The sequence below is a fragment of the Falco naumanni genome, chromosome 5 (assembly GCF_017639655.2).
Source record: "Falco naumanni isolate bFalNau1 chromosome 5, bFalNau1.pat, whole genome shotgun sequence".
Taxonomy (NCBI): Eukaryota; Metazoa; Chordata; class Aves; order Falconiformes; family Falconidae; genus Falco; species Falco naumanni.
In genome coordinates this window covers 14,849,223-14,872,937 of record NC_054058.1, presented here as the reverse complement: position 1 = coordinate 14,872,937, position 23,715 = coordinate 14,849,223, and the positions used below count along the sequence as shown (strand labels likewise).

Genomic DNA, 23,715 nt, shown 5'->3' with positions numbered 1-23,715 from the left:
AGATCTCGTTCTCAACATATTTGACAACACTATGTGTTTCCACTTGCATAACCTTAAGCAGTGGAAGAACAGGAAAGCAGCATAAGATGTTGTAGTTGTTTTGCTTTGTTATATGTGAACCTGTCTCATGAACACCATGGCACAGCAATTCAAATGTGCATCTTGGCCCTCCTTTTAATGCAAAGATCAGTGTTCAAGAGAACATGAACATAACCTTGTCCATACCCATTAAACACAGTTGTTCTAGGAGGTAATTTGCATTGTGCAGGCTCCCTTTGGACATAGTCTCATAGTGCATTTTAAGAGTACCTCACGTTAAGTAAAATGTTGCATCTGTGAAGGATAACAGCTAACCAAAGGTACAGCTTCAGGCAGAGTTGGTAAAATGCTGCAACAGTTGTCTAGACTACCCAGAGTTATGCTGTTGCTGTCTATCAGGTCCTCTGCAGTTACTGCCCATCTGCTGTCTTGCACTGTGGTAGGTGAGAAGTTCTTACTTGTCCTCCTTCAAATTACTCAACACTTGCCTTGGGGCTAGAGTGGGCGTGCATGGAGTTACTGCATGGAGTGTAGCTGCTGCCTACAGCACCTGAGGCTACCTTAGCCCACAATAACTCACTTGTGCAACCTAAGTGTGAGTTGTTTCAGCTCAAGTCAGTTAGACATCTGTTGAACCTCAACTAAACCAGGTTGTCCTTGCTAAAATATATGCCTTGTCTCCTGGAGTTTGCCTCCATTAACGATACGGGCCTGTTAAAACCAGTACAAGTTCATTGGTAGGCAAATCCTCAATCCTTAACAAAATAGAGCTAAATCAGTAAAATCATTCCTAAATTAGAATGTCCCTGCAGACCCTATAATTTTATCAAGTAAGAGGGAGAAGGTTTTAACTAATTGCAGTAGTTTGTACAAATGTCTCTTGCGGACCCACTTGGGCCAGTAAACTGAAAGAGGCATAAAAGATAGCACAGAGATTTTGACTATTGAAGAACTCTGAGCAGGAAATGTTCCCACGGCGCAAGAATCCTTAGAGGCAGGGTGCTTGAATACCATAATTCATGAGTTGTCTACAGGGGGAACATAAGAAAGTTAATCTAAGCTACCTTTTAAAGAAGATTAATTAAACCTCATTAAAACTCTGTGTGGACGCTCATTCTGAGAATTAAAGGGGTGAGAAGGGAGGTGAGTTAAATTGATGACACTTCAATTCTATTTCAGAGGCCTGAGCACAATTTATCTAAACAGCTTTCTGTTCTTAATTTAGTGAATATAATTTAGTTTTCCTGAGTGTCCCCCGGCGGGCAAAGTCACGAAGGTATTGTGGCTGTTGAATTGCCCAGGGGGTTCCCTAAGAAGTGGCAGTCACTTCTTGGCTGTTATGGACAGGCACAGACCTGGAAGCCATCCCATGTGGGTAGATACCGTGGGTGGTATCTACCAGCTGCAGCAGTGGTGGCACCCAGCACAAAAGGACCGTTTGCTCTCCATGACTGCATTGTGTCCATGCAGGTAGCGAGGTCCGCTGATGCTGTGGTCAGGGTCGCTGGTACAACACCTCCTTCTGTCCTGCTGGGGTGCGCTTGGCCCTACTCAGGAGAAGAACAGCGAAAGTAATTTCCAACAGAAAGGCTGTGCAGGGTTGTTCCATAGTGTTGCATACATGGGCTTCCCCATGGTTTTTGGAGATGAATCAACATTGGTTTCCAGTCAGATCTGTACAGAGCTGCAGCTGTGTGTGGAATGGCTTGGATAGTCCCCTGTGCTGGTAACCACCATGGTCCTGCCTTCTCACTGCCAAAACTTTCCAGCGGAGCACGGGGCTAGCAGAGATGCTTCCTGCCAGGAGATTTCAGAGGCAGCACATGTGCTTATTCTCCTTCTTGAGCCTGTGCTGCGGCAGACACAGGGCTGCACAGTGCTCGCTGGATTTTGAACACTGGTGCTTGCTGGTAGCACAGCTTCTTCTCCCATTATCTTGCTGGCTGCTTCATCAGCTTTTACCTTCAGATATGTTGCCTTCTGACTGTTTTCCTCCCCCAACCACATCGTATTTTCCCACAGGGCAGAAGGAAGGAAGGAAGAGAGGGAAGTAGCTGGCAGCGGTAGTCACGTGGAGGACAGCTAGAAGCTCATCCTCGCAGCCAGCTCTTTCTCTGATCTGAGACCTTCTGTCTTCGATTATGCCCATAAACCAGGTCAAGACCCAGTAGCAGCTAGTTGCAGAGTGCCAGGACACAACGGGGGGAACTGCCTGCGCTGTGGGCCTGTTAGATGATCGTGACTGACAGGCATCAGCGATGCCCAAGCTGCTGAGTCCTCCTGGAGTTGGTTGGTGACCTGAGCAAGTTACAGGGACTGGACAGCAGCTGACAGAAATGCAGATGCTGTGAAGCTTTGTTTGGCATGTAGGCAGCAGGAGCTGGAGCTGGCTGCGCTCTCTGGCAGGCAGCCAGCTGCCAGTCTGGTTTGGGGACAGACAAGGGCCAGCACTCCCTGCTCTGGAAAGGAGGTGTCCCCCGACTGCAGGCACAGAGTGGTTTGCCCACATCCATGTGAATGGCAACTTCGTGGAAGCTTCCCCTATAATTAGAGAGCCACGAAATGAACAAGTTTACTGCATTAATTGTTGTTTGGAAGCAACTCTGGCAGCTGTTTGCTTTCCGTCAGGAGTGATTTCTCCTGGGGTTTTGGTGTTTGCCTGTTTCTCAGTCTATGCTGTAACAATTTATTATTATGGGAAGATGTGTTTCCATTTAATCCAACAGGGTAGTTAAAACACATTACATAAAAAGTCCTAGCCTCCGCCTTTTCCCCAGAACGTGCACTGGGAAAGGAAGAAGTTGTGAAAGGTACAAAAGCTCCTGCTCTGCAATGCCACCTAAGCCCTGTCCCCAAGCCTTTCCTCTCATGGCCTGTGGTTGCTAGTGCCAGAACCAGCAGCCCACAGGGATAGCATGTACCAGGCTGGTGGCACAAGGACTTGTGCAGAGGGAAAAACCGATTTGTAGTGGATTTCTTCCAAAAGTAAAGAGGCTGTGTGTTGAATTCTGCAAGAGATAGGGGAATGATTGAATGGGTCTCTCAGAGGCATCCTTTCTCCCATGGTGAGTGGACAGGGTTAATTGTCTTCTGTCAGTAATTTCACAGTCTTACCCTTAGCTCTGCCGTGGCTGCAGAAGAAACAGCTACGTGGCATGGTGATACGCGACACGTACTGTGAAATTCATTAACTTGCCACCACCCAATTATTACAAGCAATTAAAAGGTAAACAGTTAATCATGTGACAGAGCAGGTTTCAGATTACGTTATTTGATTTAAGCAGTTATCTGTTGGGAGCCTTCTCCTGTTTCCAGTGAGCTGCTGGGTGGTTGCAGCAAAATTTCTGCAGCACAAGGTGACAGTGATGTGACAGGTCGTACCTGTGGGTCAGGCATGTGGGCAGTTGTGCCAAGTGTCCCAAGTAGGTTATGGCTTTGCTGTGAGCGAACTGGCTGGCCACAGTGGCACAGTTTTGCTGAGAAGGGACCATCCATCAGGAACAGGGTGGGAGCTGCAGTGGGGCAAGCGAGGGGCGCAGGGAGTGCCTGACTCGTGTGCTCTTCAAAACAGATCCAGAGGCGTCTGGTTTGAAGTCATTAGGCAGGGGATTGTGCTTTAGTGCTCTCTGATCCAAATGCAAAGCAAAAAGCAAGCATGCTGCAATTAAGCAGATGGTGGCAAGAGGAGAAGTCATCATTTAGCCTGTGAAAATCTGTCGGAAAGGTATTTTACAAAATACAGCTGTTGTACTCAGAGTGGCTCTTGCATAAAACCAATTAAATTTCTTCTCCTTGAGCAGTTAAGAGCTGTCAGCTGCTTCTGTTACCAGCCGCCATCTATCTCCAAGCCTTCTTTCTTGCTAGCATGGGTGGACAAGAGCCTTCATGCGCTGACCACTGTATGAACACAATGAAAATACGGTCTCTGCACTAAAGATCGTGCAGCCTTGATGCAAGAGACGGTAGGTGTATCTGGACAGACAAATGGGGAACAGAAGGAAACAAGGAGACAAATATACTAGAAGTGATTTTATAACAAATAATAGAACATTAGCCTTAGTGGTCTAGATGTCCTCTAGAGACTTAAAAGCAGTGTGGTCCTTCTTTCCTCTTGTAGGTTGCTTATTGGGCTCCAAGAAAAAAAACAACCACAAACATCCCTCGTTCTTCCTGTATCACCCATGAGCTGTTCTTTTGGTTTCCTTGCTTAGTTGAAGAAAGCAAAACCTTGGAAGAAGCAGTTTCTCAGAGAAGCATTGTTTCTCAAAATGTCTGAACCACATGCACACAGATGTTTAGGCAGAAGCTAATGCAGCTCTGCTAAAGCCCGTGTATAGTAGAGGAGGAATTGGGCAGTAGTTTTGCCTGAACAGTTCTGGAGTATGGTTATATATGTAGATGTGTTAACATTTAAAACAGAAGCAAGGAGAAAGCTTGCTTCATGGAGGTGGTTGTGTGGTATTATGTGAATTAATTTAAAGTACCAGCCAGCATTAAGGGGAGGGGGAAGAAAAAAAATAAATACTTTGTGGGAGCGTGGAGTTGCCAGTGTGCATATCCCTGGCAGTTAATGGGGATGAAGGAGGGAAGGTCAGCCCTTTAGAGCCACTTCTGTGATCACATCCCCAATCCCTGTACTGTTTGCATTTCGGGAGTGTGCTGCTCAGTGCTTTCTGGCTCTAAACTCAGATTTTGTATGCTTATATTTCTGTTTCCTTTTATCCTCTACACATTGGGTTGCTGAAAGAGGGTTTCTGCTCTAGATTCAGTCAGTTACTTTCTAAGTATTTTGGATTGGCAAATACTTTGTTCTGTAGAAATGTGCTGCTTTCAGCAAAGCTTTTGCTGTATGCCAGGAGAGCTCCTTCAGGCCCAGGCTGCCAGGCACCTGGGCTCCAAAACTTCTGTGTTCTGGGATTGATGGAAGGCTGACCTCCTTGTGCAAGAGAGTAACCATGAAGTGCTCACTCAAGAGTGCACTGCTCAGTTCCCAGTAATCCCAGTGGTTTGCTCTCTGGCCGCCCAAGCAGCAGGCTGAGGGCAAGCAGCTGTCCTGAGTGCCTGATTACCCAAGCAAACAGCTACATGTAGGTGGTGTCTGAACCACACACCTTCTTATGCCAGGATAGGTGATCTGGAGATGATCTGCTGCTTTCTGGCTCACAGGGATGAGTTATTGGTGATGAAAATGGTGTCGCTACCATAAATAGCAAAAGTTAAAAAAAATCCAGAAGGCACAGCTGACATGTCTGCACAGTCTATTAAAGTGTATTTCAGAAAAGACAAAAATTTGTTGAGTAGATTCAGTCACCTGCAAAGGATGAAGTAGCATGGAGGATGCTGAGGAATGAATGTTCATTAATGATTTAAAAGGGGAGTGTGGCTGTGAGAGGCAGTAACAGAAATTCTCACAAGTAGGTAACAGCAGTCAAGTTAATCTTTGCAGCTCTTCAAAAGCATTTCTTGGATATGTCTTCAAAAGACCCTGGATGCACTGTGGGAGGGCTCTGCCATCTTTTTTTCTGTTTAAGTACCCACCTGAAAGTAAGTGCGAGATGGATTTTCTTGTAATAAATGTTAAATGAGAAAACACTGAGAGCCAAGACTAGGTAAAAGACTTGAATGCTCTGACTTAAAAGTAATGAATTCCCCAGCAAGGTTAGATGAGCTTAATGTGTAGAGATCAGCAAGAACTTCAGGAGGGAGCCTAAAAAGAAATGAGAAGCTTCATTCTCTTGGACACTAAAAATCACATCTAATTATTTGGTAACTTCAGTGCACATGTGTGTTTGCCCATGAGTGTAATGTGGCAGTGCTAAAGCATTTGTAAATGCAGATAAACGAACTCCAGCTCAAATTTATTCCATAAACAGCTCTTCAGAGACATTCACCTCTGCATAGATGCCTTTGGTGGGTTCTTTCAAAGTCACATTAGCTTATTTGACTGAGATGATTGCAGCTCTCATCTATGCCCAAGGGAGTCACTTAACCAGGAATCAGACAACCTTTAGCCCTAAAACTATGAAAGGCAGAAATGCAAACCATTATTTTTGTTGGATCTTTATTAGCAAACTGGCTGTACAGCTTCTGCACGTTCCTAAGCACTGTATTTAAAGCCTGAAAGCAACTTCCTACCTCTAATCATTTCGTATCTTTCGCTTATCTTCAGTCTTCATCAACTGTTTTGTCTTTTGCAGTCTTATATAAAATGTTTAATTAATTACAGTTTAAAGAAAAATGATACATTGGATTTCTGTGGGTCAGTGGAAGACTAGCCTGTTCTTAGTGTCTGATCCTTTCTGGAAAGAAAAATCCCATTGCTAGCTTTCTGATTTGAAAAACTCTTACCAGCTGAACACAAACCGTGTCTGGGTGTTTTGTCATCTTTATCTTTTGTCTGTGTCTCAGTGGCACCAATGAAAGGAAGAGAGAGACAGAGCAGCTTCTCACACTGACATTGACATAACTTGGCACTTGCTGGAGATGAAAGTGAATATGACAAGATCTTTATTTCTGAGGCAGTCACAGGGATCTGAAGTGCTGACTTCTGTCAATACGGCAATGGCAAGCTTCTCTGCCTCTCCCTCCTGTGAACACTGTTGCTATGAGAAAAGCAAGAGGCAGAGATGAGACAAGACATGATTTAACCCTTCAAATATTCTAGGCTTTACCAAAATGTCAGTGGCTTAGGATAAAATGAAGAGAGGAAAAAATAACGTGAGGCAGCACTGTCAAGGGCTCATAATGATACAACCATGAATTGTGCAGCTGCATCTGTCCAACAGCAAAAAGGATTCCGGTGCCTAGGAATGGACATGTAATGCGCAGGGCATGGCCTCCTGTGGTTGTAAACCAGTATAAAATTATTAACCTGGCAGGGGTTATTCTGACTTAAAGCAATTGAGAATTTGATGTATGAGTCCTACTTTTCACATTTCCTCCTGCCATGAGATACACCTGTTTGTAAACACACGTAGCATAGTCTTAGAGATGTAGTGAAAATGAGTCCCTTATGAATTCTTAGTCCCCTCCACCAGGCTGAGATAGCCCTCTGAGAGGGAAAACTGCTTTCTCCCAGCTTGTTCCAGTCTGCAAAGGTGTGGCCTCCATTTTCTCTCAGCTCAGGCACATTTTCTTATTCTGCCTTTGGACTGCTGCAGAGAAACCCCCACAGGGAAGAGGGCACACATAGTTTAAGCAGATCAGGTTCAGTTTAGTCAACACAGGCTTGGACAAAGCAAAATTTAGGCCCTGCTTGAAGCAGTTTTGATCCTCTTTTAAGTCTGTTTCCTAAAGGCTAAAAGATGTCTGTTACCTGCTTAGGATGAAAGTGGCATGAATCACCAGGGAAACCTAGGAGGAAGTACCTGAAATTTTCTGTCCTGGCAAACACAGACATGTGGGCTAAAAGTAGGAGCAGGAAGATTGAACTCCCAGTCCTTGACCCCCTTCTGCTCCCAGTTAGCTTGATGCAGAGCATTTCTTTTTACCCAGATGTCTCTTCAAAATGGATCAATTGATCTCGCAGTCCCTCTTGGTGAGCTTCCAGAGTTTACTCAATGTTTTCATGGAACTTGAAGCTCTCAGACAGAGAGTCTTCTAGAAATGCTGAGCCCCATTGAAGCTAATAGAAGAACATGGGCCAGCAATGTGCCCTTGCTGCAAAGAAGATGAAAAAAGGGAAAGACATGGATGTACTGGAGAGAGTCCAACAAAAGGCCATGAAGATAATAAAGGAACAGGAGCATCTCTCATGTGAGGAAAGGCTGAGAGAGCTGGAACTGAGAGAGCCTGGAGAAGAGAAGGCTCGGGGGGAATCTTACAAATTGTTAAAAATACCTGAAGGGGAAATGTAAAGAAGATGAAGCCAAGCTCTTCTCAGTGGTGCTCAGTGACAGAACCAGAAGTAAGGGGCACAAAATGAAATACAGGAGAGTCTGTCTGAACGTAAGGAAACACTCACTGACTTGCTGTGAGGATGACTGAGCACTGGCACAAGTTGCCCAGAGAGGTGGCAGTCTCCCTCCTTGGAGACCTTCAAAAGCCATCTGGACAGAGTTCTGGGCAACTTGCTCTAGTTGGCTCTGCTTAAGCAGCGGTGTTGGACCAGATGACTCCAGAGGTCCCTTCCAATCTTAGCCACTCTGTGATTCTGTGAACATTAAGATTTTGTCCTAATATTTAGGAATATAAGTGGAAAAATTCATCATTCGCTCCATGTCTTGACCTATTTTCACTCTGTTTCCACCCTTGCTGGCTTGGGCCGGACCACCAGCTGATGTCAGTCAGCGTGGTTCCACTTAACTGCAATTAACATTCAGGGTTAGGCTGAATGATTGTTGTCAAGAGTCCAGTCCTTCTCTGTTGGACAGCAGAAGGGTTCAGCATTGCACTTGCTCACCTCCTAAATAGAAAAGCTGCAACTACACAAGAAAAGCACTTAGTGAAAGTACCAAAGAAATCTGTCCTTTTCCCTGTTCAGAGGACTCGGTAGTTAGCTTGATTCTTTAATTCTGGAAACTAGTTATTCTAGCAATTATTGGCCATCTTCATCTTGTTGGTTAAATAATTTCTAGCACAGATTGTTTATGCTTAAGGGCTGCTGCAGAGTCCCATGCAGCAAGCATTTGCATCACTATTTGCCAGAAGAACTAACATACTCTCCAAGAAAGCCTGCACAGAGCATGCCCTATTTCCTTTTTTTGCCACTTCTCCTACTATCACTGTTATCAAGAAAATGTTGAATTTAGTTAACTTTTGGTCTGACAATGAGCAGCTAATTCTGTTCACTGTTACCCTTGGTGTCAAGATTGCAAAGGCTGAGAAGAATCCATTGTCACATCAGATATACCTCCTTGAGTTTACTCATAAGTTTGCATTTACTCCATGTGTAAATGGAGGCCAGATGCTGCTCCACAAATGTAGTTCCATTTGTATAATACTGGGGGACTCATTCTGCAGGGCTGACTCCCAAGGAACAAGGTGGGCAGCTGGGGATGAGGGAGCCCAGTATCTCCACCTGTTTGGGCTTCCTGATTTTGTATCGGAGCCCAGAGAGTTTCTGAAGGGAATTGAAGAGGGAGATCTTTGAGGTTTTCAGTAGTGTTGTGCTTGTCAGTTGAAGATGGAGTAAATGTGAAGTGGGAGGCTCCACGGTGATGATGCTCCACAGTGCAGTAAGAGCAGAAGCTCTGAACAGCTGTGTACAGGACAGCTTCAACTGTTAGGGCAACAGTTGCTGCTCCAAGAGCCACTGTGGTCTCCTCCAAAGCGTGAGGCTGGGTGGGCTTGGTCAATGGAAGTGTCACAGTGCTGTAAAGAAAACGAAACTTCTGCACACCTAGGGACCACTCCTAAAGCCTCTTCTCAACCAAGTAAACCATAACATATAACTTCTCTGCCATAGATTTGTGTGTGAGCATTTGCAAGATCAGTAAAAATAAGATTATTAGCTATTAGATGATATTGAGTATGTGCATGTGTCTGTTCAAAGGAGGATTGAGGGATGGAGACCTTATTCCAGACCCGTAGCATAACTGGGAGTACGTGTGCTGTGCCACTGGTGGTGCACACGGCAAGGACTGGTGGCCCATTTGTCCCCAGTTCCTCCTCCCAGTGATTTCATGCATGCCCTGAAACAGGGTTGCTCTGTGTTGCTCAAGTTTTAGAAGGCTAGATAGGGTGAGTGAAAGGGGTTACATGGCACCGAAGTGGGATAACAAGTAGTCATGGCCTGTAAGGGCACTGGTTTCCAAGTCTCTTACAAGCAAGGCTGGTGCTATCTCTTTGACTAAAATAAGAAGCAGATCTTGCCATTTCTGTGGTCGTTAGGGTGTGGACTGCAGTATACACACACACCCTTACCAATTCTCCACCAGCAGTGCTGGCTGAGTAATCTATGTTTTCACTATAGATACTATTCTGTGTCTGCCTTGTGGTATGTCTTGTGACTTTTAGTTTCAGTTTTCGCTGGGAGTATTTGAGCAGCTATTATATCCAGTATTTGTGAGATTATCACCACTGTGTGCGTGTGTCTCAGTCATACTGATCTGACCTGTTGCCTTTTAAAGAAAGAAGTGTGGTTGTTAATGGTTCTTCTTTCCTCCAAGGAATTTGCTGCTTTTAAGCAGAAGATTGTCACATTTCTTTTTCTTAGCTGTTTTCCTGTGTGGTTAAGACAGGGCAGTACATGAGGCCAGGACCTCACTTTGCATTTGGGCCTGACCCTGTAAATGCTTCCGGCAGTGTTTGTTTCCTTTCACATCACACCAGGTCAGGACTCGTTCAGCAGGTGGTAGGTCACAGCTTTCTGTTGGTAGACCAGGGTGGAGGCCAGCCATCAAGGATGTCCCAGAAGACACATGGGCAGAGGACTTTGCTCTTCTGGGTCATCAAGTCACCAAGAGTAATAACTGCTGAAATTACTTCATTAAATAATGCAGAAGTCTGGCTTTTACTCCTTCCTTTCCTGAGTCCAGAAGCTGGTAAACCAAGATCTAGCTCGCAGCTGTTACTGCTTGGTGGCCCCTGTGGTAGAGCTGCTCCCACATCAAGCAGCAAGACTTGCTGGACCTCCCTTGGGACCTGGCAGGGTGCTGGGCTTGGGTCCAGAAGGCCTGCTTGCTTTGCCCACCCTGACTTGGGGGAAGACAGATTTTATTTATGTTTTATTTTAATACGATTTTATTTTATTCTATCCTATTTCGTTTTTTGTTTAAAAGCTATCCAACAGTTTGTCAGTTGAAATAGAAGGCAGTGTTCTGCACCAGTAATTATGTAAACATGCTGATCATCTGAAGCATTAAAGCTAAAGTTGAGTCCTACATCATGTAATCAATGACCAGCGTGTACTTCAGCACATCTGCAGTTGCAGGTGGGCATGAAGTAGTTCTCACTGTTACATCCAGTTGTTAGGGTACGCTAACAGTACATCACAGTGGAGATGCCTTTTAATGTACAGTTTATTAAGTAAATGGTCCTGTAAATACTCTGTGCTAAAGAAGTGAAAAGCAACAGAGTGATACCACCATTTCTAGAAGTTATTAGTGGTGAGTGCTATTAGTTAGAAATGGAAATTGTAGAGGACCTATCCCCTTTTATAAGTATTCAGCAAAACACTAAGTTACTGCTGGTCAGTTAAAAAGCAGTTCGTGATTTAATAGTGGTTTATGATTATTTTCAGACACAGATGAGTAAGGAGTTACCTGGGGCAACTTACAGTTGTCTAGCCATAACTAAAGCAGCCTGCGGTAAAGATGATTACAGGGAGACTCATACAGCAGAGGAGCTCAGCAGATGGCAGGGGGCTTGCCCAGGACCTGAAAGAGGAACTCAAGATGGATGTGGGGTATTACATCCCAGCAGATGTCCAGGGGATGAAGCAAAGGGTTAAAATGAGTCAGGCATGAGAGTGATGGCCTCGTGGAGATCCAGCTAGGACACCAAAGTGGAATAACATGAGCCAAGCATCAACAAAAAGCAGCCAGGTAGCAAACAACACCCAGCAGCTAGGTTTATTTCTAGCCTCTTGGCATGCATGAGACATCCCCCTGAGGTGTACCTGATAGCCAGAGGACGTGACAGCTTTAGCTGTAGCTCTTGTGTCTCCAACTGTTGTGATTTATGTGCTCAGTTCTCCAGTCTGGTGCCTTGCCTGCCATTAAGAAGGCGATGCATTGCAGGATTTTTAGGATAAATCATTTTTCAGTCAATGTAACCCACCAATTCCCAAGATTTCAAGTCAGTTGGATGAAGTGGTGAATATACTTTTCTTCTGCTGGTGGCTGCTCTGCCCACCAGGAGTACTTGAGAAGAAAATTTCATCTTTGTTCTATCTAGTGCTGTGCTAGCAAGCTGTAATTCACAGAGTGAAGAGGCAGAAGCTGGTGCAGCCTGCTCTGTGGCCCAGGAGCGGGCTGCTTCTAGGGCTGGATTTCATTATGGGTCTCCCTGGGCAGGTTATTAACGGTGGGGATTTGCCACCGGTTTTTGCCACTGAGAAGTGAGCTTTGGCCACCTCTTTACTCACCAATACAGGTAAAAAGATGTGCAGCTTCGCATCCAGTTTTGGAGTGAGAAGTGAGAGGCGCAAGAAGCAAACAAAGCCAGCATGCACAAAACCAGCTGCCTTTCTGCCACACACCAGGGTTTCACGAGCCAAGTCTTTTCCGTAGGATGTCCTACATCTGCTCACAGGAGCATGGGAAGCCTAAAACTGTGTCCTAATTTAGCTGGGCTATCTAATGAGACATACCAGACCATCAGCAGCCAAAACAGATTTTCATGGCTGTGACTGCCTTTGGGAATTGCTTCATGTCTGGGTTTTTTACCAGAGCCTGAGGAAGTGAAGTAGCCAATACCAGGTGAAAAGTCGTGGAAGGTGGATGATTAATTTCTGGGCTCCTTTGCAACTCACAGCCTGAACGCCTCCCTGGTGCGCTGGGCTTGCAGCCCAGTTAGTGGTCATTTCAGAGCATTCATTTGGAAGGGCTGATACTCTCCAGTTATATTTTAGGTGTGTTTTTTTACCCAAAACGAAAGGATTTCAGTTATGGTGATGAATAGAAAGGCAGAGCTGAAGCCTCAAGGGGTCTGCAGCAATGACCACCTAGTTGCACAGAGACAGAGGCTGCAGGCAGGCTGGCATCTTGCACTGAGTTGGACCGATGGCAGGTCTGCTCGTCTGTGTGTCACTATCATTGTTGACTGCCTATGAAGAGAAGAGCAGAGTGTTAAAAATTAATATAATAGGATAGTTGTGATTGTGGTTATTTCATTGCCATGGTAAAATAAAGGAAGGGCATTTGATTTTTTGGTTTTTTTAAAGGAAAATTATGGCAAATGTTTGCTACATAAGAGTTTACGTTTCTGGCAGCATTGCAAGAAATACAGCCCCTGCTTAGGTACAATGTTGATAATGGCTTAATATTATTTTTTGTTAAAACATTCATTCATTAAAAACTTCAAAGCAATCCATCTTGGTTGTACAGCATGCAAAAGGTTAAATCTTGGCCTCGGGCGGGTTTTAAGGTCATGACTAAGGAGGATTCTTCAAGTCTGTAAATGCCTGCCTAGAGTGACCTCCACTTTAGGACCACTTTAAGGCTTAGAGAAGCCCTATATACTGGAAGAGGAGGCTGTGGCCTTACATGGAGTTATAAAACCCCCAGCTTTTTTCTTCTGAATGTACCTGTTTATTTGCAGTGCCAAATGATTAATTTATTCTTTCATCTGTGCTTTCTTAAGAAGCCCTTGCGCCCTTTAGAAACTCAGTAGGCGTTTGTGGTTAACTTACAGAATTAATAGGGATGGAAACCTGAGCAATTTGGTGTATCTGTTCTTGCTGGAATGACTTATGGTTTGGACTCACGGGGTTTTGTTCCCAAACACAAGGAGTGTTTTGTTCCAGCAACATACTTGAATGCAGCAACGGAGGGCGTGTGCACAGCTGGTGCCATGGTTCAGCAGATGGGGCACTAACTTAATAAAGTAGCTACCTTAATTACCTGTGGTCTTTAGGGTATATGGCCCTTCTGTGAGTGCTTACAGATTTACATATCAAAAACAGTAGTGTATAGGGTCCTTTTAATGCTTTTGAACTATAATATACAATTCTCTGTTTCCAAGTGATTTAATTACAGGTTAGTGAAGTAAGGGACTTGGATAGTGTGTAACATGCAGAAATACGTCTCTGTTCTTGGTGCTGAGTACAGAACTTTTCCATTTGCAATAGTATTCACATATCCAGGGCTCAAATCCCCATTATCCATGCCTTGAGAGTAGGGCAGACTCTTGTCATAATATCACATTATAATCCTTCCAAAGATAATGAGGTGACTCTTGTTGCATTTCAAAACAGTGTGACCAAGATGAGGTTTTGATCCATCAGCCACACTCTTCCAGAAGTACTAAGGTACTGGCAGCTATTTGATACTGAGCCAGTTTGGCCCTCAACTGAGAAACAGATCAGGCAAGGCCTTTGAAAAGAATTTTAATAGATACATCTCACACTTGCAGAGAAGCATGAAACTCTCCTGTTAAAATGAAATTGGGTTCATGAAAGGTCACAGTTATCTTTATAAGTAAGTTTTTGCATGTCTGCAGAGCAAATATTGCATTAAAGATAAGGGTAGAATCGCTGTTTTACTGATAATGCTCCATGCTTTCTTTTTTCTTCCAAATTACGATACAGTTTCCTGCAAGCTAAGCAACCAGCCTGCTAGATAGCACTTTTTTCTTTATTGCTATACAATGACTTACCAAACTAGCGAGGCCTCAAGCAGTGAGTACTAGAAGAACCACGAGCTGCCAAAATAACAGCAAAATACTTCTTTTTATTATTTCATTGGTGAATTTTAAGTCCCGCCAACAGTTTTTCAGAAACTATTGTGACATAGGTAAGAATCCAAAGTTGGCTTTACTGTAAAGCTATTTTTTCCTTTATATGCACAATCACTTACAAATTTGGGAAAGGATCTAAAAAGGACTTCATATATCTTTGAGTATCTATAGATATCCATGTAGATAGGTGTATAGATGTCTGTACATGTATATCTATCTCTGTGTATATTTGTGTATAGATATGTGAAGCATTTATAACCATACTTTGCTCCATCCTAAACTTCCACCAGAAGTGGCTTCCCACTGAATTTGGTGTCACACAAACAAGTGATTTCGCATGTCGCACAGTGGATAAGGTGGAAACCTCTGGTGGAGGGAAGAGTTTAAATGCACCCTTGAGGCTGGTAGCTAAAGGAAGACAGAAGCTTCCCCTGGCCTCCTAAAGTTGATCTGCTTTAGGAGGTGTCCGTCCTTCCCCTTGAGGCTCCTTGCCTCCCTCAGCCCCTTACAGTGCCGAATTACAGTGCCCTCTGAAGTGAAGTTTGCACACTGTGGTGGTAAGAATTGGTAGGTCAGTCACTGTTTCAGACGCTTTCCTAACCCAGCTGTGCTGGATACTAGTACCAGTGAGGCAGTAAGAGCTGGGATTCTGCAGCCCCTCCCCCCCCCCCCCCCCCCCCCCCCCCAGCCGTGGGATCTGCTAGGTGCTGCTGCCCCTGTTGCTGTGGGCTTGCTGTTCCCTGGTACCAGCTGGCTCAGAGGCGCCGGTGCCACAGCAAGCCCCCCTCAGCCCCCCTCTGGCTGCCCTTCAGCTGCCCCAAGGGCAGCACCAGCCACGCCTGGGGTTCACTAAAGAACTGATATTGGATGAATTGCAGAACTGGGAAGCACTACTTTCTCGGTAGGGATGTGGGGCAGCCCTGCCCCTGTCACTACCTTTGGTATATCTCAGCTAACCTGTTGTGGGCTGACATATGAACCTGCGCTTACCTTCTTCATGGGCCATGATCTTAAAAGCTCATGAAGAGGAGCAGGGGTTGCACATCAGCAGCAAGGACCAGCTGGCTCTGGGTCACGGCCATTGGCTTCATGAGCAGCACACAGTAACTGCAGGGCCAGGTGGAAGGTGGCCCCAGCTTGCTCTGAGCCTGCAGACACTCCTCGGGGCCACTTGGGCTGGGGTAATTTCTAAATAAGTGGTGGTGTTGTTTAGGTCATATGGGAAGTTTAGGTTTGGAGAGCTGAGATGGTCCTTGCTGAATATTGGGATGTACTTGTATGTGGTTAAACAGAGGCCCGGAGGATGTTTGTCACTGAATAACTATCGTGGTTTAACCTCACACAGCAACCAAGTACCATGCGGCTGCTCAGTCACTCCCCCCTCCCTGACCCAGTGGAAAGAAATGCAGGAAAAACATTCTTTTACAAGTCCGCAGGCTGTTATGCTCCTTCTCACAGAAGCCCCACACCGAGAAAATGGTTTAAGGGAACTGTCCCGTCAGGCACCTGCAGGAAGGCCTGGAACAATGGCCAGTGCAGGAAGGATGTCGCAGGTGGATACAGCACATTTGTGCCAAGGTGCAGAGCAGAAGAGAAGTCACCATGGCTCCAGCAGGCGCCAGATGTTTTATGACTTTTCAGTATGTTTTGAAAAGTATCCTGTAGATGATTGCAGAGCTGAAGAATAAGACTAATGGCAGGCTGTGTTAATACTGGGTGGGTTTACATTGTAAAGGTGGTACTTTGTGGCCTCTTCAGAGGTGAGAACTAAAAGAGGCTGAACGGGGATGGAGATTAGCGCTGCTCTTGGGAGAGCAGGAGTGAAGGTTGAGGGCGAGTCTGAAGAGGAAGCTGATGCAAGTGGTTAAGGAGTTGTGACTTTGAGAGAAGAGGGTGTTTCTTAGCAGCAGTGAGCTGATGACCTCTCCAGGCACAGGAGCTGCAGGGCAGCAGCGGTGGGGACAAGGTGCATCTATGTCCCAGCACAGCTGCTCCCCAGCCTTGTGATAGAGGGGTGCCGAAGCATCTGGAGCTGGTGAGTCGAGTCTTCATCCTCTCAGCTAATCCCAGGAGCCTACCGCAACCCAACAGAGCTGCTGGAAGCCTCTTGGTGGCCCTGCCAGAGCAGCCATCAATGCAGAATACAGCTCGGGCTTTTGAGGTGTTCATCAAGGAAGAAGGAGTGTATAGCAGAACAGATAATTTACTACTAGGAGGGAAGTCAAAATAACTTTTTAGGCATGTAAAGCCAATAGGAAATCAGTGTTAAGATGCCAGTGAGCAAGGACACTTCTATCACTCAGTGTCGCAGTTCTGCTATTTTGTGGGCAGCATGTACTAGTGAATTACTGGGTTTCATTCTCTGCAGCTGATAGTTAGCTACCCTCTTTCACAAGTATCAAAAATACTTCAAATGGCAAAAAAGTAAATAAAGCCTTACGGCAAAGTCTGGGCATGAGCAATGCTAAATATCACTGATTTTTGCCACTAGGATTATGTATCGTGTTTAGGACACCAGTTCTGGAGGTAATTGGTGTGGGAGCCTGTAGTGGATGGCCTAATGGTCTGGCCTTCATCAGTGGATTATGAACTTGATGCCATCATGAATATGTAGTAAGGTAGCAGGCGTATTGCCCTTCTGAGGACTGAAAAAATCTTGGCTAAATCCCAGCAAGATAGGAGGCGAAACCCTGGAGCAGATCTCAACATAACAAAAATTGAGACCCTTACTCCGGTTACTTGAAATGTTTTCTCTGATGCAGAGGTATCTGATATTCTAACAGTGACTTGGAAATAATGCCTGCACCTTCACTAAGTCTTCAGAATTACTCCAATGTTATTTTTTTCTGGCTAACATTGGTTGATTAGCTATGGGGTCATTCTGCTGTTACTTCCATGTTTGCAGGCTTTCAGATTCACTGCATATGCCCTTATGTTCATGTTTGTATTTGTGACTCTCCCAGAGTTTTACAGGGCATTGCACATCTGCAAAGATTGTTATTCATTATTTAAAATGCACTGAACTGGAATCCAAATTCTATCTGTTCTCTGTTGGCCGTTATTTATTTTCCATTCATAAACTTTTATCAAGTAACAGCAGGCGGCATTCAGGCAGCGCAGCAGCCAAGAGGTGAAGTAAGCCATTCACAAACAAACTGCAGGCTTATAGCCACCCATAGACACTGGCTGGTGAATCATACTGAGCAGCGAATACATCCTGAACATCAGCATCCTTTCACACACTGAAGGAAGTGTTGCAGTTTTACTCACTTGATCTGCATATTGCTCTCCGGAGGCTTTCATCCCAACATGTTTCTTTTTACAGTAATTCAGGGACATATTATGAAATCTGGAATTCGGCTAAATTCAAGCAGACTTCTTGCTGAGTATGAAATTTAGGATCTTAATTCTGCAACAAGCTATGTCAAACATATGGCCACATAGCAACACACTAAAATGTGAATTTACTTCGGGTTGCAAGAGGAATCTTACACATGAGTATACAGGGCTCTGCTCAGACAATGCAGGAGCATGCACACTGCAGCTGCAAGTGGAAGGGAGACTACAGCCTCACAGGGTTTTCTGCCACCTCTGCAGCCTTATAGACCCATTTGTGGGTGGAAGTGCAGAGATAACAGCTAAGGGCAAAAGATTTTGCCTATAGGTGAATCTTGCCGTGCTAGTTATAATGTGACTATTGCCTGGATAGTAGCAAGTGCTGGGGAGGGAGTGAGGAAAGAGATACAAACCTCCTCACTATGCATATTTCTTGTTGAAAATATCCTGGAAGAAAGATATCCGAGTCGTTTCACCGTTTTCTTAACCCTGTTGGTATTGCTTAGATGGCAGTGACACCCTGTGGTACCAGCCGCTGGTGCATCACTCGGCAGTAGTTTAGGCAGTCAGTATAAGATTGCAATAACAAAAAGTCCAGGGAGGTTTTTAATTCATCTTCACAGATCACATTTTCCATCCTCCCCGAGTGCCTTTGCACTAAGCAGGGTGCACCTTTCCGGATTTAAACGTCCTGGAAGTAGCTACTGCCTCTTTCTGAGCGTTTGTGCAGTGCCTGCATGGTGACTCTCTCTGGTTCAACTCCCATCTCTTGGCTTTACAGTGAGAGGAATCAGCTCTCGTTACAAACCAGAATTGCATGACAGTGTACCTTTGCTATATAATTTAGTGAAAATGCTTGCTGCCTCTCTGCTTGCCCCAGCGAGCAAGGAAAGCTTCTGGTTGGAGGGGAAAGTGCTCATCTTGGGTATTTTCTCTCTTTCAGGGGGTTCACGAGTCAAAAGGTGTGACTGAAGATTATTTGAAACTGGAATCCCTGATCCAGAAAGTCGTTTCTCCTTACTTGGGCACATATGGTCTGTATTCCAGTGACGGACCCTTCACACACTCTTCCTGTATCTTGGGTAAGAATAACAGAGGCTCAGTTTGACACAGCACAGAGGGCTTCACCAAAACCGTGGTCCACACAGGCCAGGGCCCACATGAGAGGAGACTACCAGTAGTAATGCAGTGTGGCCAGGCTCCTTTTCTAAGGCCATGCTCTTTGAGTCTGCAAAATTGTAGTGCAACTCGCCAGTGGTGGGAGACGAAAACAGATCGTCATAACAGTGCTCATTAATAAAAAAAGTCTGTGAATCTAGAGTGTGTTTAGCATTTCCATTCTACCTTTTAATAAGAGAGCTTTAACACAGGATGTTTTATGGACAGAAGCCATTTCTAGAGTGCTGCATAGCGTCTGTTCATTAGCACACAAAGATCATACAAGGCTGTTCAAAGCAGGGAAGTGAGTAGGAATTTGTCTTAGAGAAGGCAAATGGATAAGCCTTCAAACTTGTAAAAGCTTTCTGTAGAGTGGAAGGTAAAAAGCTGTTCTCCTTCCCTCTGGAGATAAGAAGAATAGAGTGGACCACATGTAGCAGGGGAAATTCAGATTGCACAGAAGGAAAAATCTCTAATGTCACATGAACCACCCCTGGAGGCTGTTCAATCTTTACTGCTAGAGATCCTATATACATGTTACATAGATAAGCATCAGAAGGAGCAAGGTGGGTAAACATGGTCCTGCCTGGTAACAGAGCTGAGTGACCGACCTGCTTGAGTCCTTTCCATCTTATTTTCTATGATTCTTTGAGCTCTGAAGCATTCAGTGACTTCTGTGAAGGCAAGATTTGGCCAAGATGAAGGTCTTTTGAATATCCCACACAGTAATTCAGTCTGTTGAAAATGCAAGGGGGATACTACCAGCATAAGTTAAAAAGGAAATGTGATAGTATGTGAGTATTTTAATGTAAATACTGTGATGGCCTGTTTGAACAGAGAAAACAGGGAAATAAATTAAATTGTATGTTTTCTATGCAATTTAATTTGTTTGCTTGTCAGAAATGGTCAATAAGGTAGTTGATTTCCCCTTGAAGCTGAATGGAAAAATGGTTGTATTGCAGTAAGTGTTTAAGAAACAAATCAGTTTTACGTAAACAAATAGAGGCCAGCTGTTTATGGAAAATGGTTCAGGATTGCTACTTTGTATTCATTGCTTGCCATTAAAAGGCCACAAGCATTTAAATGGAGCCCCAAATGGTCATTTTCTGAATACAAGCTTTTGTATGTCAGGACAGAGAAAATGCACCCAAATATTGTTAGAAAATAAATTGCAGTCTTGTTGTATTATAGGACTGCAGAAGATAGGAAGGTTTTGGCGGACTGGGTGCTTCCCCTTGCTGTGGTCTGGGGTGTAGATCTGTAGCAGTACCCCTGAATAGGTCTTACTGTAGTCAGTGAACCTGTATCCAAAGGAGCTGAGTGCATAAGTCTCTGCTGCTTTTAAGCTACTGCAACTAGTTCTGTCCAGCTATTTTGGTAGCGTGATTTGAAGCTGTGACATACTGTCCTTGGGACTGGTGTGGCCACTGACTTTTCTTCCCAGTCAGGCTAGCACACCCAGCCTTCCTTTCTGGCCAAGCCTTGGTGTGACCAAAAAGCCAGAGTTCCTGCAGCAGGACAGCCCAAGGAACCTTCTCTGTTTGCCGGGTCAAACTCCCTAACAAAGAAAAAGTCTGAAAGTGGACTTGGCTCAGTTGATTTAATTACTGAGGCAGACATAAGTGCCAAATACAATCTTACGTACAGAAACTGGCTTTCTTGGTATAGATGATTGGAATTGGTGTTCAGGTAAGCACATAATTATACCTAAGTATAATTTTAGAAGAGACAGGCATTTGTAAAGGATATTGCGTGATTTGCAGAGGAACAAACATATACCAGCATCCTGATTTAAAGCAGAGAATTTATATGCAGTGGCTGCGGTTGACTTCCAGAGCATAATTTGATTCCCTTCTCCAGCCGTGCCCCTTTCATGGGGATGGCAAAGCGAGCGTAGGAGGGAGAAAGCTTCAGAAGTGAGACCTATTAATCACACCACTTATTTTTTCAAGCACAAATGCGTCTGAAGCACTGAGGTCTGCAGAAAGTTTGCATGATGATGACTTTGTTGTAGCTGCGGGCGAGCGCGCCAGCCCCGGGCCGCTGGTGGCGGGTCTCCGTGCTGACTTGCTGCCACCTGCTGCTCGTTCCTTGGAAGGAGCCCGCTTGGCTAACGGCCAGCAATCCCGGCCGGGCTGAGTGCGGGTTTGTTCCCCAAAAAGGTTGCTGTGGGCACTACCTTCCAGTTCATGTTTCCAGACACTCTTGGGGTTTTCTCCTTGTGTGGTCTCTGAACGATGCTTTGCATCTGAGTTTTCCCCAAATTATTAGTAAGACTGCCTGTCTTAAGCCTTGTGCCCCAAATCTGAAGAGACCCGATTTTCCCAGGGTGGGTGGAAAATTTAAATTTGAACTACTAGAAATTAGTGATGACCTTTATAGCCTGATCAAGAACAGAACTGCACTTTCCATTCCTGTCTAAAGAGAGTATTTGCAATTGTGTCAGGTCTTCCAAAATATTTACTGTTTTACTCCAGCTGCTGAAGTTGTTTGAATATAAGGGAATCTCAGCTATTACTTGTAAAGATAGGTTTGGGGGTTTCAGTATGCTAAAGAAATCTAGGAAGTCTGAGGCCTACGGATCTACAAAACCAGTAAAATGTGTTCTTTTATAGAAGTTTCTGTTATTCAAGAGAAGCTCATGAATATTCAGGCCTTGACTTTTCTTTTAAACACTTGTAATTATTAGTTGTATGAAAATAGGTGACTTTGTAGATATTACTCTGGATTTTTCTCTATTTACAGAGAAGCGATTCTTCAGGCGTTCAAAATCAGGTGACATCCTTGCCAAGAACCCCGTGGTGCGATCAAAAAGCTACAACAATCCACTGCTGACGCCAGTGGCCGAGTATGAAACCGAGGGCATGGCTGCCAATGGAACAGGCATCCGAAGGCACTCTGTTTCGGAAATGACCTCCTGCCTGGAGCTCCAGGGGTACTCCAACCTCACCACCATCATGGACAACGGTTCCAAGAGCTCCATGACAGCCACAAAAAGCTCACTGTCAGGAGACCAGGAGAGGCCCAGCACTGGGTCAGTGCAATGCTCTAGCAAACTCAGTACAGTTGAGCAACAGAAAGGACTCTTCCACGCAATGGATGACCCACATAGGTCTTTTGAGCTGGACAGGGACCCTTCCTTGATTCCAGTTCCCTCTTCCAGCCCTGAGAACATAGTGGATCAGATTTTGGAGTCGATCGACTCTGATTCTGAAGGTATTTTTATCGATTTTGGCCGAGGCTGTTCCAATTCATCAACATACAATGTGGATGTGAACAGACAGAGCATCATGTGAAGGACGTTGGGAGACAAACCTTGAGTTTTAACATTATATATGAAAGTTACTAACGCACTGAGACTGTGGGCAAGCTATGTATGTCTAGGGCAGAACCTCTGTTGTAGGTCATCACAGCTGTACTGAAGTACACAAACGCAAGTTTATAGCAGCTGGGAATCTGCTGCAAGTGGGAAGAAACTCCGACCACTTCTCCCTTTCCCTGTCACTCTGCAGTCAGATTTCCTATTGTCTTTATAAACTTAGGGGTTCACAAGCTGACAAGTGTCTGGTAAAATGCTGTTAGTGCAGCTGGCAGTGTTTGTTCAGGAAAACAGCCTAGCAAATAGCTGTGTTCACTTTTAATTTTCTCAAGAGGTTTCCTGTTGACAGCAGGTTTTTCTCTGAACTGTAACACCGCAGCCAGAGTAAAATCATATCCTTTTAAAAAAATCAAAAGAACCCAGAGACTGTGGGCCTTCATGCCACAGAATACAGTGGTAAAGAAGTCTCTTCTAATCTTTTTCTTGTACATCTTGTATGCACTCCTTTGCCTAATGGTGAGTTAGGGTTCTTGAAGAAAGGCAAATAAACAGAAATGTGCTACCTGATGTCACGCGATGCCTCATGTCTCATGTTCTGTTTCACAGCCAATACCTTGCGTCTGTGGGAGAGTTGTCTTGAAACTGGCTTTTGAGGCCAAGTTCATTTGCTCTGAAAGTGGCAATTCCAAGAAATCTGTGCACTATTGACTCCTGGAGTATCCATTGTATGGAGAAACTCCAGCAGAATTCAACTTACTTGTTTCCTAAATAAATAAAAATATGGCTTCTTGGTGGAAATCTTCATTGTATATTTATGTTATTAAAGAAATACAATAATGCATATACTGTCATTTATGTACTGATACTTAGGGAGTGTGAACCTTGCAGCTCTTCTCATCCTGAGCGCTCCCAGCTCTTTGATTCTCTCTCAGTAACATGGTGGTGTAAGAGCTGTCTCAGTGATTTTATAGAGGATTGATGCACATAGATATTAAGGTGAAGTAGAAATCTTGATGCATGCTAGATTTTTGATCAGATGGTTTTACGGTGAAGAAAGAGCTACTTCAGCTCACTCCATTCTAAGCGTCTCCTCTGGAGGAATGAGTTGGTAACTCCTGAGCTGCTCAGCAGACAGGTTGTCAGTTCAGTCTGGCAGTGCCTGGCACTTAGCTCAGATGCTCAAGGAGTTTGTAGCTTTGCTCTGCGCTGGCACTGCTGACCCAAACATTTGCCGAACTTCCCCAGGCTTTGATTACATTTCTAGGCTCAAAGCCCCACTTCTGATGCGTTATTTCTTTTGGCCTCACTACTTGATCTTTTGGAAAGTGTTAGCTCTATCTTTTGCTACTGCCTTACTTCACTGCTAGGTATTTCAGCTTCTGGATGGATGTGCAGGCTCCCCATAACACAGAGGTTTGAGAACCTCAGAAGCAAGCTGAAGAAGGAGACCCATAAGTGAAGCAGGTGTTTGGTGTCTGTTTTGCTTCTTTGTATTTGGCATGTTCAGCTGTGCAGCCTTCCCT

The 23,715-nt window shown here is 44.7% G+C and overlaps 1 protein-coding gene across 7 annotated transcripts in view; it reads left to right on the top strand.

Annotated features, from left to right (window-relative positions):
* The window catches only part of PRR5 (proline rich 5), a 93,967-nt gene extending 71,208 nt beyond the window's left edge, over positions 1-22,759 (top strand). For 6 of the 7 annotated variants that reach the window (XM_040595379.1, XM_040595377.1, XM_040595378.1 and 3 more), the window contains 2 exons: positions 18,659-18,797; positions 21,619-22,759. In XM_040595379.1, coding sequence (XP_040451313.1) covers positions 18,659-18,797; positions 21,619-22,169 — 690 coding nt within the window. In that variant the 3' untranslated portion in view covers positions 22,170-22,759. The remainder of the gene's footprint in view (positions 1-18,658; positions 18,798-21,618) is intronic. The other variant, XM_040595375.1, reaches the window with a different exon arrangement.
* The last annotated feature ends 956 nt before the right edge of the window (positions 22,760-23,715 follow it).